Source organism: Pongo abelii, chromosome 11 (genome assembly GCF_028885655.2).
Source record: "Pongo abelii isolate AG06213 chromosome 11, NHGRI_mPonAbe1-v2.0_pri, whole genome shotgun sequence".
Lineage (NCBI taxonomy): Eukaryota > Metazoa > Chordata > Mammalia > Primates > Hominidae > Pongo > Pongo abelii.
In genome coordinates, this window is record NC_071996.2 from 100,504,477 (window position 1) to 100,523,468 (window position 18,992).

The following is an 18,992-nucleotide window of genomic DNA, read 5'->3' on the forward strand; positions in this document are numbered from 1 at the left end:
GCAGGGAGTTCCCACCCCTTCCCGTCAGCCGGGGCCCTGCAATCTGCACACCCTACGCGCGAGCCCCGCCCCTCCCTACCCGCGCAGGGTGTGCTAGCGCGCTCAGCCCTCTCCGGCCGGCTTAGGCTAGTTCCCGGGCCGCGCTCGGTTCCAGAACTTTCCGGAAAATGCCGCGCTCCCTACGGCTCAAGGGTCAAATCGCGTCATTTCCGGGAGGGGACGAAGGGGTAGTTCTTTCACCTCGGCTGGGCGCCTAGAAAAGCCTAGAAACAGCCCCTCTTTTCTTCCGCCTCCGAGTCTTCGCGTCAGCGTCCTGCGCAGGGCCCTTGGGGCGAATCGCGGTGCGCGTCGGGGCGACCGCCCTCCCTCCCTGGGAGGGGCGAGGGGGCTAGCGGCGGGGGCTGGGGCGAGCGCGCCTGCGCGCTGGGTGGTTTTTTCACGTGTCGCCAGGGCCGGACCGCGAGTCTCTCCTTGCGGCGCTACACTAGAGCAGCGTACGAGTCTGAGGCGGAGGAAGTCATGGTGAGTCGCGCGTGGCCCCGAGGCCTGCAGGCCCGGGCCTGTCTGAGGCGTACGGGGATCCCTGACGCCCCTCTTTTGTTGAGCTGGGCGGGAGGGATTGGTGGCCACTCAGTGACCAGCGCCCGCTGGCACCTTGGAGCGGCAAGGCCCGCCCGACCCTTTTCTCCCCCAGGGCTCTTTGCACGCGCGTGTGCTAGGCAGGGGGGCGGGAACCCGGGCGCACGCGCAGCGTCCCACCTGCTTCTGCAGGGCCTTTGTGGATGTGTGATGTCTTGGGTAAAAAGCATGGTGCCAGGCAGGCAGCTTGACCCAGCGTTTCCTGAAAATTTTTGGAAAAACCTGAAGAAGGAAAACATTTGACCTTGGAATAAACTAAGGTTGACCTTAAAGCTGGTCTGGTTGCTCACCGGAGGAGCGACAACGACCCCTAACAGACGTAAGGAATCGGGAATTAAACTTGGAATATTGGTTAGTACATTCAAATGCGTTTCCTTAACGAATAAGCTGAGGTTTGGTGTTAACTTTTAAAGCCAAAACGTGTTGTGTTGAGATGTATGGCACGGTGGCGTTGCCTGTTGATAATGTGATTACATTTAGTTTTTGTTTCAAAACATTTCTTTTCCTACAGGCAGGACAAGCGTTTAGAAAGTTTCTTCCACTCTTTGACCGAGTATTGGTTGAAAGGAGTGCTGCTGAAACTGTAACCAAAGGAGGCATTATGCTTCCAGAAAAATCTCAAGGAAAAGTATTGCAAGCAACAGTAGTCGCTGTTGGATCGGGTTCCAAAGGAAAGGTAAATGGGGGCTGCAGTGGAACTATTTTTTATAGTGTGCAGTGGAGGGAAAAGAAGTAATTGTGGAGTGTTAAAAATCGCTTATTAAGTAGAGTTTATGTCATTTTCAAGATCATTAACTGCTTTGGTTCTAATCTGTTTCTTAAAGGGAAATGACTAATATAAAGTTGCTTATTTTATATGACCAATGCTGTGACGCTTATTTTATGTGATAGTTTCAGAGTATTAAAAATTGTCCTCAATAGGCCGGGCGCGGTGACTTTCGCCTGTAATCTCAGCACTTCGGGAGGCCGAGGTGTGCGGATCACAAGGTCAGGAGTTCAAGACCAGCCTGACCAACATGGTGAAACCCCGTCTCTACTAAAGATACAAAAATTAGCCAGGTGTGGTGGCGTGCGCCTGTAATCCCAGCTACTGGGGAGGCTGAGGCAGGAGAATCATTTGAACCCTGGAGGCGGAGGTTGCATTCCAGCATGGGGGACAGGGCGAGACTCCGTCTCCAAAAAAAAAAAAAAAATGCCCTCAGTAGCAATTTGGTAGCCTAGTGTGATCAGTGTTTGCCTTACATTCTAAATTTTTAATAAAACAAAAGAGGCTGTGCGTGGTGGCTCACACCTGTAATCCTTGCATTTTGGGAGGCCGAAGCAGGAGAATCGTTTGAGCTCAGGAGTTCAAAACCAGTCTGGGCTACATAATGAGACCTGTCTACAAAATAAATAAATAAATAAATAAATACAAAAGATGTGCTTCAAGGTAAAATGAGGGGTCATTTAAGAATTGAGAGGAAACTTGGACTGTTCGTTTAACCCCTAACACATTGAAATTGCCCTAATCTTAACCAGTTGGGGCCTTAGTTGGTATACCTATCCGAAGAACAGGTTGATCAGTCTTGTCCAGTCTGCAGCCCAGGACAGCTTTGAATGCCGCCTAACGCAAATCCCTAAACTTTCTTAAAACCTGATATTTCTTTTGCAATTTTTTTAAAGCTTACTAACTACTGCTAATGTTAGTGTATTTTATGTGTGGCCCAACACAGTTCTTCCAGTGTGGCCCAGGGAAGCCAAAAGATTGCACACCTGTTTTATATGTTCCTCAGTTAATTGTTCAGGCCTCAGGCTTCTAAAGATGTCAGCCAAAATACACAGTAAACGCCATTGGGGCCAAATAATGTTAACTGCATTGTTCCAGTTGCTTCTGAGGAGGAAAGCTCTACTGAGGAGCTGTCATGGAGTTAGGAATAGGAAGACTTTGGGGACTGGACACTTAGCTGAAGTCCCTTTCCCCAGATCTGTTCTTTGGAGGGAACAAAACAATCACAAGAGAAGCGTATGTTCTAAATCCAAAAAAATATTAAATTTTTGTATGTTGAAAGAAGGAAAATATGACCATTTGTATGTGGCATTTTCTGGGTGCGGGCTACTGTTGCAGGTTTATTTCATATAGTTGATAAGTTATGTTAATATTTAACAGTTATAAAGTTAGCTTTTCCAGAATATTTTCTTGAACTTTTACGTTGGAGTCAGGTTTTAGTTTAAGCCACCGTGTATTATTTCAAAGTGTAACTACAGTGGTATTTTTGAGTGAAGATCTGCAATTCTAGTATGAATCATATCACTTAGCCATGAAATATATTTTTAATATAATTGGATTTGAGTGAGCATGTTTCATTAGTTGTGATTTAAAAGTTAACTGTTTATGTTGGGTGAACTAGATATCTTTGCTAATAAACATCCTTCCTTTTTTAAGGGTGGAGAGATTCAACCAGTTAGCGTGAAAGTTGGAGATAAAGTTCTTCTCCCAGAATATGGAGGCACCAAAGTAGTTCTAGATGACAAGGTGTGTAAACTTAATAATTCTAAAAAGAAGTCAGATATTTGCGATTAGTTGTCTTAACTAATGGTTTCTTCATTTGCAGGATTATTTCCTATTTAGAGATGGTGACATTCTTGGAAAGTACGTAGACTGAAATAAGTCACTATTGAAATGGCATCAACATGAAGCTGCCCATTCCACTGAAGTTCTGAAATCTTTCATCATGTAAATAATTTCCATATTTCTCTTTTATAATAAACTAATGATAACTAATGACATCCAGTGTCTCCAAAATTGTTTCCTTGTACTGATATAAACATTTCCAAATAAAAATATGTAAATGAGTGGTTAATCTTCAGTTATTTTAAGATGATTTTAGGGTTTTCTAGTTTATGCTTTTTTTCTGTTTTTCAAGTAACCTGCAGAGAATTTTGGGAAACAAGATTTTCTAGGTAGGTGCATTTTCACACTGAATTTAGCTTTATTAATACATGATCGATACTAATACCGAGCCATGGATTTACTTTTTTTTTTTTTCTGAGATGGATTCTCACTCTTTCACCCAGGCTGGGGTGCAGTGGTTCGATCTTGGCTCACTGCAACCTCAGCCTCCCGAGTACCTGGGATTACAGGCGTGCACCACCATGCCCAGCTAATTTTTGTATTTTTAGTAGACAGGTTTTGCCATGTTGCCCAGGCTGGTCTCAGACTCCCAAAGTGCTGGGATTACAAGCGTGAGCCACCACAGCAACATTCAGATTTCAAATATAACAAGCTAACGAGTTACAGGTCTTAAGGTGTTCAATACTTTGTGGATACAGGTCTTCATTCCTAGCTCCAATTTATATAAATACAAAGTATTTTTTGCATGGTTTAATGTATACTGAATTCCCAGGTACACAAGTACCATGTAAATTGAGGGAAGAATTATACTTTCCTTTTTTTTCTTTTTTTTTTTTGGTGGAGACTGTCCCACTTTGTCACCCAGGTTGGAGTACAGTGGCACTGTCATGGCTCACTGTAGCCTCCACCTTCTTCCCAGGCACAGGTGATCCTCCCACATCCGCCTCCTTGAGTGACTGGGACTGTAGGCGTGCACCACCATGCCCTGCTAATTTTTGTATCTTTTGTAGAGATGGGTTTTTGCCATGTTGTCCAGGCTGGTCTGGAACCTTCTGGGCTCAAGCAATATGCGTGCCTTGGCCTCCCAGACTGCTGGGATCACAAGCCTGAGTGAGCCACCATACTTGGCAGCTTTTTTCTTTCTTTTTAGAACTTTTAAGAGTTGGTCAATATTTTGGAAAATCAACTTCCGTACATTAAAGTTAGGACAATGCTTTTTTTTTTTTTTAATGGTGATGGGTTATATTTATGCTTTTCTATTTGACACTAGTTTGTCAGGGTTGGAAAACAGCCACATGCTTACCTAGTCAGTGTGACCTCAATGTAGTTGAGATGGGAAACAGGAAGACTTCAGTGTAGTTTCTAACCTGATACTGGCATCTAATATCAGCCATATGATGTCCTGTCAAGTTTCTGAAAGACAACGTGAAAAAGGCATCACATAGTCCTTGAGGGGTGATCGTCTTTGGCGGCCAGCAGCAATGACAAAGCAGTGAGCGCACCAGGGTCAGCCCGCTCAGCTGTGGTACATTTTTCCCTTGGCTCAGCTGTAATCCATAGTTTCACCCCAATTAACTTCCCAGATACATTGCGTCTTTTAAGCTTTATTTTGTATTGCATTGGAAAGAACGGTGCTGAGAAGCTCTCCATGGTTATCTGAGCCTCATTGACCACCATCTTCACCTGAAGCTGCCCAGCATCCAGTGACCAAGTATCTAAGGCCACTTAGCAATACTGGAGGTGCTCTGGTATCCTCCAAGTGTTTTTTTATGTCTTGTTTTATTTTAGGAAAATTTAATTCCGGAGTGAACTTTTTTTTTTTTTTTGAGACGGAGTCTCTCTCTGTTGCTCAGGCTGGAGTGCAGTGGCATGATCTTGGCTCACTGCAATCTTCTCTTCTCGGGTTCAAGCAATTCTCGTGCCTCAGTCTCCCAAGTAGCTGGGCTACAGGCGCCTGCCACCACGCCCTGCTAATTTTTTGTATTTTTAGTAGAGACGGGATTTCACCATGTTAGGATGGTCTCGATCTCCTGACCTCATGATCCACCCGCCTCGGCCTTCCAAAGTGCTGGGATTACAGGTGTGAGCCACCGTGCCTGGCTCATTTCATTTTTAAAAACTTAACACTACCACATAATTTGGTAAAAAAAAAAATCTAAGGCAAGTAATTGCAGCTACTTGGAAGGCTGAGGCAGGAGAATGGCTTGAACCTGGGAGGCAGAGGTTGTAGTGAGCTAAGATTGCACCACTGCACTCCAACCTGGGTGATATAGACTGTTTTGGAAAAAAAAAAAGTATATATATAATATTATACATACATATATATGTGATATATACACACATATATGTATATACATATATATGTGTGTGTGTGTGTGTGTGTATATATATATATATATATATATATATATATATGATAGCTAACATTGGCTGAGTGCTTTCTCTCCGGGGTGAGCACTATGTGATAGAATAGCTAACAGGAGCGTTTTCTAGGTGCTGGCTACTGTTGAAGGTGCTTTTCATGTATTTATTGGTTTAATCTTTCAACAACCCTATGAGATAGGTGCTGTTCTCACCCTGCAGATGAGAAAGCTAAGGCATAGAAGGGGTTAAGTAATAACCAAGGTTGCTCAGTGGTAAGTGGCAAAGCCAGGTTTCAGACACAGTCCATCTCCAGATGTTACTGTTTAAAACTTGATCCTTTATAGCCTTTGCTACTTTGTTAATTCTAAGCACTTAATACACATTATTTCAATTAATCCTGGTGATACCCACTGTGGTATGGGGAATGGGTAGTACCGAATGATGTATGGCACTTAAGTTCCTGGTACACCATGTGCTGAATTTAACAAAACTGAGTCAAAGCAGAGGATAAATAGCTTGATATAGCTGTAGCAGCTAGGGAGAAGACTTAAGATTCAAACCCAATAATGCTACACTAGAATTTGGTTGGGTGTGGTGGCTTGTGCTCGTAATCCCAGCACTTTAGGAGGCTGAGGTGGGCAGATCTCTTGAGATCGAGACAGCCTCGGCAATATGGCGAAACCCTGTCTTTACAAAAAATACAAAAAGCTACTTGAGGGGCTGAGGTGGGGAGGTTAAGGCTGTGGTGAGCTGAGATTGTGCCACCACACTGCAATCTGGGTGACAGAATGAGACCCTGTCTTAAAAAAAAAGAATCCTACGCTAGAATTGATTACCAACCCTTAAGCTCAACTATCAGCTACCAGCTGTCTTAGTAGTCAAACTTATTTTCTAGGTTTAATTATCCATAAACTAGTCTGATAATGTCTTTTAAAGGTTGTGTCCCGTATTTATTTTGAGAGGAATTAAAATTTAAAGTTTTAAAAATGGCATGGAATAATGATCTCAACTTTTGATCATCTTCCCATCTGTAAAGTAGTAGGAACTTCCACTATATGTATATTTACGTTTATGCACGTGTTACTGCCTTTGGTATACTAAAGCTTATTTTTTGTCAAACTTAGATACTGGAATTATGCCTAAAAGTTATTTCTTATATTGTCTAAGTGGATTATCAATTTCATACTCTGCTCACGCAGAGCTAGATAATATGCTTTGCTCATCATAACCTTGGGAGCACAGATTTTTTCTGTATTACCAATGAGAAACCTTGACTCAAGAGATAAGAAATCGTTCCAAGGACGTGTGGCTAATATATTGTAGAGTAAGGAATCTGTTCAAAGGCTATGGCTTTCCCATTATTCTCCAATGCTATTTTCCTAAGACCCAGCAAATTAGTTTTGATATCTAAGGTAATAGTTCACAAAGCTTGGTTCATCCCTGCAATTGCCTGGTAAACTTAAAATTTCAGGGCCTCATCCAAACCCACTAAATCAGAAGGATAAGAGAATTTTTGAACCACAGAAGCAGTCCTACTGTGATGCCTGCCTAGCAGAATTGCTAAAGAAATAATTTTTTTTTCTTTTCTTTCTTTTGAGACAGAGTCTCACTCTGTTGCCCAGGCTGGAGCACAGTGGCACAATCTCGGCTCACTGCAAGCTCTGCCTCGCGGGTTAACCCCATTCTCCTGCCTCAGCCTCCTGAGTAGCTGGGACTACAGGCGCCTGCCACCACGCCCGGCTAATTTTTTTGTATTTTTAGTAGAGACGAGGTTTCACCATGTTAGCCAGGATGGTCTCGATCTCCTGACCTCGTGATCTGCCGCCTCGGCCTCCCAGAGTGCTGGGATGTTTTTCTTTTTTTTTTTGAGACAGAGCCTTATTCTGTCTATCCGGCAGCTGAAGAGCAGTGGTGTGATTATAGCTCACTGCAGCCTTGAACTCCTGGGCTCAAGCAATCCTCCCACTTCAGCCTCCAGAGTAGCTGGAAGTACAGGCCTGTGTCACCATGTGTGGGTAATTTTTTATTTTTTATTTTTTGACAGGGTCTTCCTCTAGTGCTCAGGCTGGAGTGCAGTGGTGCTATCATGGCTCACTGCAGCCTTGACCTCCCAGGTTCAATTGATCCTCCCACCTCAGCCCCCTGAGTAACTGGGACTACACATACATGTCACCATGTCCTGCTAATTTTTGTTTTGTTTTTTTTTTGTTTTTTTTTTTTTGAGACGGAGTCTCACTTTGTGGCCCAGGCTGGAGTGCAGTGGTGCGATCTCGGCTCACTGCAACATCTGCCTCCCGGGTTTAAGTGATTCTACTGCCTCAGCCTCCTGAGTAGCTGGGATTATAGGCACCCGCCACTGCACCCAGCTGATTTTTCTATTTTTAGTAGAGATGGGGTTTCATCATGTTGGCAAGGCTGGTCTTGAACTCCTGACCTCAGGTGATCCTCCTGCCTCGGCCTCCCAAAGTGCTGAGATTACTGGTGTAAGGGACTGCACCCCGCCAATTTTTGTATTTTTTGTAGAGACTGGGTTTCACTATATTGCCGAGACTTGTCTCAAACTGCTGGAGTCAAGTGATCCTCCCACCTTGGCCTCCCAAGGTGCTGGAATTACAGGTATATAATTTATTTTTTAGTGAATGGTGTATGTATCTGACTTTATTTTTTCAGAGATGGGGTCTCACTGTGCTCTCCAGGCAGTTCTTGCTCTCCTGAGCTCAAGCAATCTTCCTGCCTCAGCCTCCAGAGAATCTAGGACTACTTTATTTTTTTAATCAATGAGTAGCTTGTTGTCACAACTTTACTTACTGGATTATCCATTCTTCTCCCTGCACACCACCCCCCAACCTCCCTTCTCTCTATGCCCAGAAATCAGAGATGTTGCCTTTCTCATACACAAAATTTCTAAATATGCCTATTCCTGGGTTTAATAATTTGTTCCATTGACCTCCCTATTCCATCACATTGCTTTCAATGTAAATAGCTTTACATTTAAGTTTGACATCTGATACGGCAAGTCCTCCCTGTACCTATTCACCTGGCTGAGAGTATGTTCTTTGTTCCTATATGAGCCGCCAGCTTGTTCTTCAGTGTGATACCAAGTCATGCTTCCTCCAGCAAGTTAATTACTGTTTTCACTGCACCCACACAAAAATGGAGTTTTGAACTTTTGACTTATTTGTGTGACGAGTATTTAAATCCAATCCCTTCCCTTCCCTTCCTTTTTTTTTTTTTTTTTTAGAAAGAGTTTCGCTCTTGTTGCCCAGGCTGGAGTGCAATGGCACGATCTCGACTTACTGCAACCTCCACCTCCCGGGTTCAAGCGATTCTCCTGCCTCAGCCTCCTGAGTAGCTGGGATTACAGGCATGTGCCACCACACTTGGCTAATTTTTTTTGTATTTTTAGTAGAGATGGGCTTTCACCATGTTGGTCAGGCTGGTCTTGAACTCCTGACCTCAAGTGATCCACCCACCTCGGCCTCCCAAAGTGCTGGGATTATAGGCATGAGCCACCACACCCAGCTTAAGTATATTTTCCTTTACTCTCAAGCAACCTCTATGAGAGCCCAATCAATCCTAGCTCTTGTCCTGTGTTGCTTACATACTAGTTCTGTTACATTTGACGAATTACCTAACCCCTCTTAGCTTATGAATGAACTGCAAAACAAGGGCATTAGATTTGCCTCTTAACGTTTTGAGTCAAGCCTATTATTTTGTTGTTAAACTTTCATTTATTTAAAAATAAATAATATGTTCATGTAAAAATTTAAAATTATATACACTGAAAAGAATGCTCTCTATCCTTGTTCCCCAGCCACCCAGTCCCATCCTTGGAAGTAACTTGTATAACTTTTTGTATTCTTCCTTTCAGGTGTTTTATGTATATATACATATATGTAAATGTGTACGTATATATGTACATATCTTATGTATATGAAATATATATTCATTTTTTCTTTTTTAAAAAATAACATTCCATGCATAACATTTGACACCTTGCTTTTTTACATTAACAATTGGTCTCTGGGATTAATCTATAGATAAAGACACTTTAAAACTATAATGTTCAATTATATGGATAAGCCATAATTTATTTCAGGATGCCCCCCCAGCAATGATAGATATTTAAGTTATTCTAACCTTTTTCTATTAGAAACACTTCTGCAATGAATAAATGTATGCGTAACTAAATATGTACATTTGAACAAGCACATCTATAAGATAAATTCCTACAGAACTGCTATGTCAAAGGGTCTGTGAATTTTAATCATACATGTACACATATACAGACATGGATCTCCAAGTTGTCCTTCACTGAAGTCCCATCAGTTTTATTTATTTATTTATGTATTTATTGACACAGAGTTTCACTCTTATTGCCCAGGCTGGAGTGCGGTGGCACAATCTTGGCTCACTGCAACCTCCACCTCCCAGGTTCAAGTGATTCTATCTCAGCCTCCTGAGTAGCTGGGATTACAGGTGCTCGCCACCACGCCTGGCTAATTTTTGTACTTTTAGTAAAGATGAGGTTTCACCATGTTGACCAGGCTGGTCTCAAACTCCTGATCTCAGGTGATCCACCCGCCTCCAAAGTGCTGGGACTACAGGCCTGAGTCACTGCGTCCAGCCAAAATGTCCATGAATTAACAGTCCTACTAGCAATGTGTTTTTTTTTTCTTACTCTCTGTAAAGCAGGATGTTATAAAGTTCTTATTTTGCCAATCTGATAATTTTACTCTTTATCATGATGAATGAGGATGAGCATTGTATGTGTTTAAGACTCTTTATTTTTTTTTTTTGAGACAGGTTCTTGTCTGTCACCCAGGCTAGAGTACAGTGGCACCATCAGAGGCTCACTGCAGCCTTGACATCCTGGGCTCAGGTGATCCTCTCACCTCAGCCTACTGAGCAGCCGGGACTACAGATGCATGCTACCACGCCCAGCTAATATTTGTAGAGAATAGGGTTTTGCCATGTTGCTCAGGGTGGTCTTGAACTCCTGGACTCAAGTGATCTGCCCACCTCAGCCTCTCAAAGTGCTGAGATTACAGGCATGAGCCACCTTGCTTACCCTTGTTAACTGGTTATTCCTATTCACTTAATGTCTTCTGCCTATTTTTTGACTGAGTGCTTGATCTTTTATGACTTCTATTTATTAAAGAAACTAGTTCTTTGTGTTTTTTCCCTCTAGTTTGTCATTTGGGTTTTGATTTTGTTTATGCCTTGCACTTGTAGAAAGTCATTTTGGTGTATTTGAATTATTAAATGTTTTTCTTTATGCCTTCTGGTATGACGTTAAACTCTGAAAAGTCTTCTCCAAAACTTAAAGTTTCTTTAGGTATTTTTATAGTTTGGGTTTTTCTTTAAAAAAAAAAAAAAAAAAAGATGTTGATTTTGGCTCCGTCTGTAGATTTTCCTGTTAAAAGATATAAGAAATGTTTAAAATTCCCCTACCGTCTTATAGATTAAGCCTAAATCTTTAAGACACTTAAAATTTCGCTTGCAAAATGCCCTTCAGTCTCATTTAGCCTGAAGACATGACTTGGAAAAACATCAATGGTTATTTACTTACCTGGCTTGAATATCAGTTCAAAAGGCTAGTTTATTATAGTATTTTTAAGTCATGCATTTTTTGAATATGGGCTAGGCACTGTTCTAGGCACTGGATATACAGGGATGAATAAGATGGGGGAAGCACACAGTAAACAACTAAATTAATAGCATGATTTTAGATACAGATTAGTGTTATCAAGAAAATAAAGACAGACTGGGCACAGTAGCTCACACCTGTAATCCCAGCACTTTAGGAGGCTGAAGTGAGGATCACTTGAGCCTAGGAGGTCGAGGCTGTAGTGAGTGGTGATCATACCACTACAGTCCAGCCTGGGCAAGAGCATAAGACACTGTCTCAAGGGGGAAGAAAATGGGTGAAGCCCAGTGTCTCACACCTGTAATACCAGCATTTTGAGAGGCCAAGGCAGGAGGATCCTGTGAGGCCAGGCGTTTGAGACCAGCCTGGGCAACAAAGTGAGACAGTCTCTTAAAAAAAAAAAAAAAAAGCCGGGCGTGGTGGCTCACGCCTGTAATCCCAACACTTGGGAGGCCAAGGTGGGTGGATCACAAGGTCAGGAGATTGAGACCATCCTGGCCAACGTGGTGAAACCCTGTCTCTACTAAAATATAATGGTGCACGCCTGTAGTCCCAGCTACTCTGGAGGCTGAGGCAGGGGAATTGCTTGAACCCGGGAGGTGGAGGCTGCAGTGAGCCAAGATCATGCCACTGCACTCTAACCTGGCGATAGAGTGAGACTCTGTCTCAAGAAAAAAAAAAAAAAACAGAGAAAATAATGTTCAAATAATATGTTGAAGATGTATGAAACCATACATAGGCACTGACTTGTTCAACTGCGAAGATACGTTCCCATGCTTCCCTGCTGCTTCAACTTTGCTTGGCTTGTAATGAAATCTCCTGTAGCTCTGCACATAAATGCTATCCACACTTTAAGACACATTCCAACTACATACATCATTCACAGTGTGCCAACTTTGCTTTTAGACTGGCTTCCTTTAAGCCAGAATGGCTGCTGCAGGCCCATATTGGGTGATGTCCATTGGCAGAAAAAAAGAGAGCATCTCTTTTGGTATCTTCTGAAGAGCAAGTAAATCTTTCTCCAAAGTGCTTCATTACATCGTTTCACATTTCTTTTCTTTGTTTTATTTTACTTTATTATTTTTTTGAGACAGGATCTCACTCTGTCACACAGGCTGGAGTGCAGTGGTGCAATCATGGGTCACTGCAGCCTTTAACTCCCAGCATCAAGCAATCCTACCATCTCAGCCTCCTGAGTAGCTGGGACTACAGGTGTGTGCCACCATGCCCAGCTAATTTTTGTATTTTTTTGTAGAGATGCGGGTGTATGTAGGGGGGGTCATACTATGTTGCCCAGGCTGGTCTTGAACTCCTGGGCTCAAGCAATCTTCTCACCTCAGGCTCCCAAAGTGCTGGAATTACAGGTGTGAACCACAGAGCCTGGCCCTTTCACACTTATGCCAACAGGAATTTATCCCTCAGCTAGATATGGGTTTACCTTTCCCTGGTCATAGCATGAGAGAGGAACACTGAGCAAGATCAGAGTCTGTTTGCAAAGAGCATGTGAAAGGGGCTGCTTCAATACTTAAGGCGTTCAGCCTTGTACTGTAGTAATCTACATAAGATGCCTTCCCATTAATTTCAAGGCTCTTTGAGGAAAGCTTGTCTTATATATCTTCATGTTTTCCAGCACTTAGCCCAGTGCCTTGCACATAATACGCATTAACTTTTTTTTTTTTTTTTTTTTGAGATGGAGTCTCACTCTGTTGCCCAGACTGGAGTGCAGTGGCTCAATCTCAGCTGACTGCAATCTCCGCTTCCCAGGTTCAAGTGATTCTCCCGCCTCAGCCTCCCGAGTAGCTGGGACTGTAGGCACACACCACTGTGCCCAGCTAATTTTTGTATTTTTTTTTAGTAAAGACGGGGTTTTCACCATGTTGGCCACATTGGACTTGAACCCCTGACCTCGTGATCTGCCCACCTTGGCCTCCCAAAGTGCTGGGATTACAGGCCTGAGCCACCGCACCTGGCTTGCATTAACTCTTTTATTTGGATTTAAAAATTCCCCAAAGTGAATTTCATATTGGATAATTTTTTTAATGTGTCAATGATTTGAAGCGCGTGGGTAATTTGAAATTACTTATGATACTTTGGCTTTATAAAATATTTTCTTCTAAAACTTCAAGGTTCCATATTTAATTTTATGCTTGCTTTCATACTTTATGGGGCAGAGGGAAAGAACTGCTATGCACAATCTTCATTACACATGAAGAAACATTTATTTGATAGCTTGTTCAATGTCTTAACAGTTAACAGGCAAGAGAATCTAGATTTTCTGAATCCCAGTCCAGAGCTATTCCTATTGGTGCATATTGCCTTTAAACAGATCACTCCTCCTTTACCTGAAGTATTCAAGTATTTCATGTAACTGTTATTGCTGATCATGCTTTTTGTTTTTCTTTTCTCTCTCCTTCTACCTCAGACAAATTAACCCTAGTTATAAAATTTGTCTTGTTTGGAGGTACATAATCTACAGGCTGACAGAGGAATGAAAATGTGAAGGTTATGAGCTAGAAACATTCTATCCCTAAAGAACAAGGTCCTTCCTATGAACAAGGCCAGGGGTGACATCAGAATGCAACTTTATTGGACTTTTCAAAAACAATGAATGTGCATTTTGTTCCCGAATTTAACACCTACTCATTCACGTTTTTTGTTTGTTTCAGATGGGTTGAAACAGTTTAACAAATCTGGAATTAAGAGACAGTGAAGATGATCCCATTCAACTATAGGTGACTATTTACAGGTCAGAGAAATATCACACAATCTGGGAAATGTAAACGTAATCCTTGCAGTGAGGTATCTATAGAGCAAGAGGCCTCCCTGGGACTCTTACTATCTCACAGACCCAACCCATCTCTCTAAGGGAGGCAACATTTAGGTGTCACTTGTCCTAGGCTCTCATTCTATTTAATACAAGTTGAGCATCCATAATCTGAAAAGTCCAGAATCTGAAACGCTCCCAAATCTGAAACTTTGAACATCCACATAATGCCACAGGTGGAAAATTCCATACCTGACCTTCTGTGACAGGTCGCAGTCAAAACTTTGTTTCAAACACAAAATTATTTGAAGTTTTATAGGCGCCTGCCGCCACGCCTGGCTAATTTTTGTATTTTTAGTAGTGATGGGATTTCACCATGTTGGCCTGGCTGGTCTCGAAATACTGACCTCAAGTGATCTGCCCCCCTCAGCCTCCCAAAGTGCTGGGATTACAGGTGTAAGCCACCGCTCCCCGCCTTTTTAAAGTATTGTATAAAAGTAACTTCACGCTATGTGTGTAAGGTGTATAGGAAACAAATGAATTTCACGTTTAAACTTAGGTTCCATCCCCAAGAAATCTCATTATGTATATGCAAATATTCTAAAATCCAAAATAATCAGAAATCTGAAAGTGTTTTGGTCCCAAGCATTTAAGATAAGGGGCACTTAACCTGTATAAGAATTTGTGATTTGCACATCTCTGTTGCTGGAGTCGAGGCAATTTGTAGTGAAGGACGGAGCTTTATCATACTTGTACCTTAGTGCCCACCATATAGTGGGGCTTAATGAGTATCTGTTGAACGAATAAATCTTTTCATATGTAGACGCTGGTGCTGGGAGGGCAAAATTAAGTCCCTATTCTTGAAGAGTTACCAGTCAATACATCTTCCAGAGACAACCAACTTCCTGTTGTTAAACCCTTCAATGCCTAGTTCTAAGTCACTGACAATTACTCAGCTAGAGACCCACTCAACTTAACCTCTCCTCTACTCTCAAATTCCATTTCTGGAGGCTGTTACATGGCCCTTCCCTCAGCATTCTCAATACCGCTTCTATCTAGGGACATTTGATGTTTTCTTCTTTTGGAAATCATGCTACTGTATGCGTTTTTTACTTTTTGAACTGTCTTCCCATCTGATATCCCAAGGCCTCCCTCACCCCAGATAAAAGATTCAAGGTTTCTAAGCAGGAAAAAAGTTTGCGAAAATGCTGTGGTTTCTTAAGAGAGAACACTTTAAATTTGCAACAAAGGAAATGTGGAACCCTGTAAGATGTAAAACCCTCACCACCTGTCAAGGACTACTAATTTCCTCCTCCTGCTTCTGACTTGAAAAACACGAGCTAAATCTGTCTGCCTAACGCACAAAACCAGATGTCCACTCTTCATCTCACATAACTGACATCTGCGTCTTTTATCTACGTAAACAAACTTGTCATTGAAAAAGTCCTTGGCTTTGAAGTCGCCGGATGGCGTAAATAACACTGACACTCAAATCCCCAGTCTGATTTCAGATTGGGTCGATTTCACGCAGGTTCTATGGAATTTGCCCAGACTGCCGGCCTGTTTTCTACCCTGATTCCTTAGGTGGCTTCTGGGACAGAATTACGGTTCTCTAAGTATTTGCTTGCACATGGGTTTACTGAAACAGTCGCCACTGTACGAAGTCCGTTCTTCCCGTGTAACTAACGAGAGCCCATACACGTGCAACGCAGCTGTGCACACTGCCGCAGCGGTCGCCGCGATCACGACCTTTCAAACCGCCCCGCAGCCCTCGCAAAGAGGCTCGTGGCCCCCGCCTTCCGGTGCCTCAGTCCCTGCCAGTAGCCACCCAACGCCGTCCGGCTGTTGCTCGTTAGCCCTCTCCCTCAGCCTAGCCCGCTTCTACCCGGACGGCTCCCAGTTCTCCCGTCCTGCCCCGCGCAGGCTGCAGCTGTTCCGTCAGCTGCCGCTCCTCCTCCCAGACGCAGAGCGCCGCTCTGCCCCGCCCCCCGCGCAGGCGGCCGTCCCTACATCCGGGTACCGACTCCAGCCGCCTAGACGCTGGCACTATGGTCATGGCGGAGGGGACGGCAGTGCTGAGGCGGAACAGGCCGGGCACCAAGGCGCAGGTACCATGTCCGCACCTTTCCTGTCGGGCAACTAGGTGCCGAGCAGTGCCGCGCCCAGAAGCTGGCCGCCACTGCGGGGAGGTTGGGCCGAGGCGGTAGGCGGGCGGGCTGGGGCACTGGTGCCCGGCCTGCTCTTCCGGAGCTGCAGCCCCTCAATTTGGCTGAGGCGGTGGCGGCCGCCGTGAGGCCTGCGGAGCTCCGACCCTGGGGTAGGCGTGAGGGGCGGGTGGAGGCTGCGGGTGGTACCTGCCTGCCGAGGCCCTGGGCTGCTAGTCTGTCAGCAGCAACGGCTTCTCGTCTTGCCCCTGAGCCCCAGCTAACTAGCATTGGAGGGGCGCGACCAGCCCGGTGGAGACCCCCGGGGTTTCCTGAAGGTCGGGGCCGCTGAAGTGGGAGGGGGTGTAAACACAGCCTACCTCGACCCGGCGTCCAGTTCCTACCTGGCCTGGGACGTACCTGCCCGTCTCCTGCCATCCAGCTTGTCTAGCTGGATCCGGGTGCCGATATTCTCCGCCTTGTTTCCCTTTGACCACCTCTCCTTGCCGCTTTCCCTGGAGCTGTTCCCTGGTCCAGCAAGTTTTCATCACCAAGTTGTGACTTGTTAGATGTCATTCCTTGCTAATATGCGTGAAGCATAGTCAGAGAATGAACTGATTATAATTTTGTCAGCTTTTTTGTAGGGCATTATGTGTGGTAAATTGGTGCTTGATTAGGCATTGGTTCTTAGGGTTTGGAAAAGATGGGATGCCTCACATTAAAAATAAATAAATAAATAAAATTGGCATCCAGACTTGAACTGATTAATTGCTGGCCGAAATGGCTTGCTATAGACTAGATGCTCTGAAATCGGAAGAGATGTGTTTATAAAATGTTAAAAAGTGATGCAAATGAAAATTGAAACAAAACAATCGTGGAGCTATGATTGTATGTCTGATAATAGATTTTAATTTCTTATACAGAATTATGGAAAGAACACCTTTCGAAGGGGGCATACAGGTATTGATTACCTCCCCAGATTCATGTTACAGATAAGGAAACTGAAGCCCAAGAGAATTAACTGGATTTGCCCAAGGATACATAGTCTCCTGATTCTTAATTCACTGGTGACCTTTTCTCTTTAACAAGCTGCTTCCAGTGCTGAATTTTAGAGAAAATATTAAAGTCTTATTTTGGAGTCACATTAAGCTGTCAGTTACTCCTACTGACAGTTTTGTTTTCATACTACTGGAAATTTATCCGTTACATATGCTTGCTTTTTACCTTTTCCACACTTTACTTCCAAATGCTCTTTTCTCAGATACCTTTACATCTTATTCTGTGGAAACATTGTTTCTGATTACATTTTTATGTTCAGAAGTAGACTTTTGTGTTCATATTCTGAGAATCATCTCATTTATTCATGTACTTAATTTTGAAAGGTTAGAAAATAAAATATTTAATATCGTAACATACTTGCTATGTTGCTGTAAGTCACATAGAAGAAAGCTTATTGTCTTTTTTTTTCACATTGTCATGGATCAAGGTTGTTAGATAAAATATAACAGAAAAAGGATAAAAAATAAAAAAGACTGCTTATGCCATAGTTTGTCCTATCTTGTTTATCACATGAATTTCCTTTAGTGAAATGGGTCTATTCTAAAATGATATATTTAGAACAATATCTCCTTCCCTATTGGGTCAAAAGAAAAAAAAGTAAAAAACTATAATAGAGGGCTGGGTGCGGTGGCTCACGCCTATAATCCCAGCACTTAGGGAGGTCGAGGCAGGCGGATCACCTGAGGTCAGGAGTTCAAGACCAGCCTGGCCAACATGGTGAAACCCCGTCTCTACTAAAAATACAAAAAATTAGCTGGGCGTGGTGGTGGGCGCCTGTAATCCCAGCCATTCGGTAGGCTGAGGCAGGAGAATCGCTTGAACCCGGGAGGCAGAGATCGCAGTGAGCCGGAATCGCGCCATCGCACTCCAGCCTGGGTAACAAGAGCAAAATTTGGTCTCAAAGAAACAAAAAGACTATAGGAGAGTAGGTGGAGTATCTTCCTACATTAAAAAAAAAGTTGGTTAGACTGGAATATAGGCACATAATTGGTTTTCTTTTTTCTTTTTTTCTTTCTTTTTTTTTTGTTTTTTTTTTTTGAGACAGAATTTCACTCTTGTTGCCCCCAAGCTGGAATGCAATGGTGCGATCTCGGCTCACTGCAACCTCCGCCTCCCGAGTTCAAGTGATTCTTCTGCCTCAGCCTCCCGAGTAGCTGGGATTACAGGCGCGTGCCACTACGCCCAGCTAATTTTTTGCAGAAACTGGGTTTCACCGTGTTAGCCAGGCTGGTCTCGAACTCCTGACCTCAGGTGATCCGCCCGCCTGGGCCTCCCAAAGTGCTGGGATTACGGGCGTGAGCCATTGCACCTGGAGGTTTTTTATTATTTTATTTTATTTATTTATTTTTTTGGTGAGGCGGAGTCTCGTTCTGTCGCCCAGGCTAGAGTGCAGTGGCGCAATCTCAGCTCACTGCAGTCGCTGCCTCCACGGTTCAAGTGATTCTCCTGCCTCAGCCTCCGGAATAGCTGGGATTGCAGGTGCCCGCCACCACGCCCGGCTAATTTTATTTTTATTTTTATTTATTTATTTATTTTTTTTTGAGACAAGAGTCTCACTCTGTCGCCCAGCCTGGAGTGCAGTGGCACGATCTTGGCTCACTGCAAGTTCCGCCTCCTGGGTTCACTCCGTTCTTCTGCCTCGGCCTCCTGAGTAGCTGGGACTACAGGCGCTAACCACCACGTCTGGCTAATTTTTTTTTGTATTTTTAGTAGAGACAGGGTTTCACCGTGTTAGCCAGGATGGTCTGGATCTCCTGACCT

The 18,992-nt window shown here is 43.5% G+C and overlaps 2 protein-coding genes across 6 annotated transcripts in view; both read left to right on the forward strand.

The window, feature by feature from the left end:
* The first annotated feature begins 182 nt into the window (after positions 1-182).
* Positions 183-3,405, forward strand: HSPE1 (heat shock protein family E (Hsp10) member 1). Its single transcript, XM_003776047.5, has 4 exons — positions 183-522; positions 1,151-1,315; positions 3,062-3,151; positions 3,231-3,405. The coding sequence occupies exons 1-4, from the start codon at positions 520-522 to the stop codon at positions 3,279-3,281; spliced, it is 309 nt and encodes a 102-aa protein (XP_003776095.2). The 5' UTR covers positions 183-519; the 3' UTR covers positions 3,282-3,405.
* The window catches only part of MOB4 (MOB family member 4, phocein), a 51,609-nt gene continuing 32,991 nt past the window's right edge, over positions 375-18,992 (forward strand). Inside the window, exons 1-2 of one of the 5 annotated variants that reach the window (XM_009237931.4) lie at positions 375-522; positions 1,151-1,315. In XM_009237931.4, coding sequence (XP_009236206.1) covers positions 520-522; positions 1,151-1,315 — 168 coding nt within the window. In that variant the 5' untranslated portion in view covers positions 375-519. 5 annotated transcript variants of the gene reach the window in all.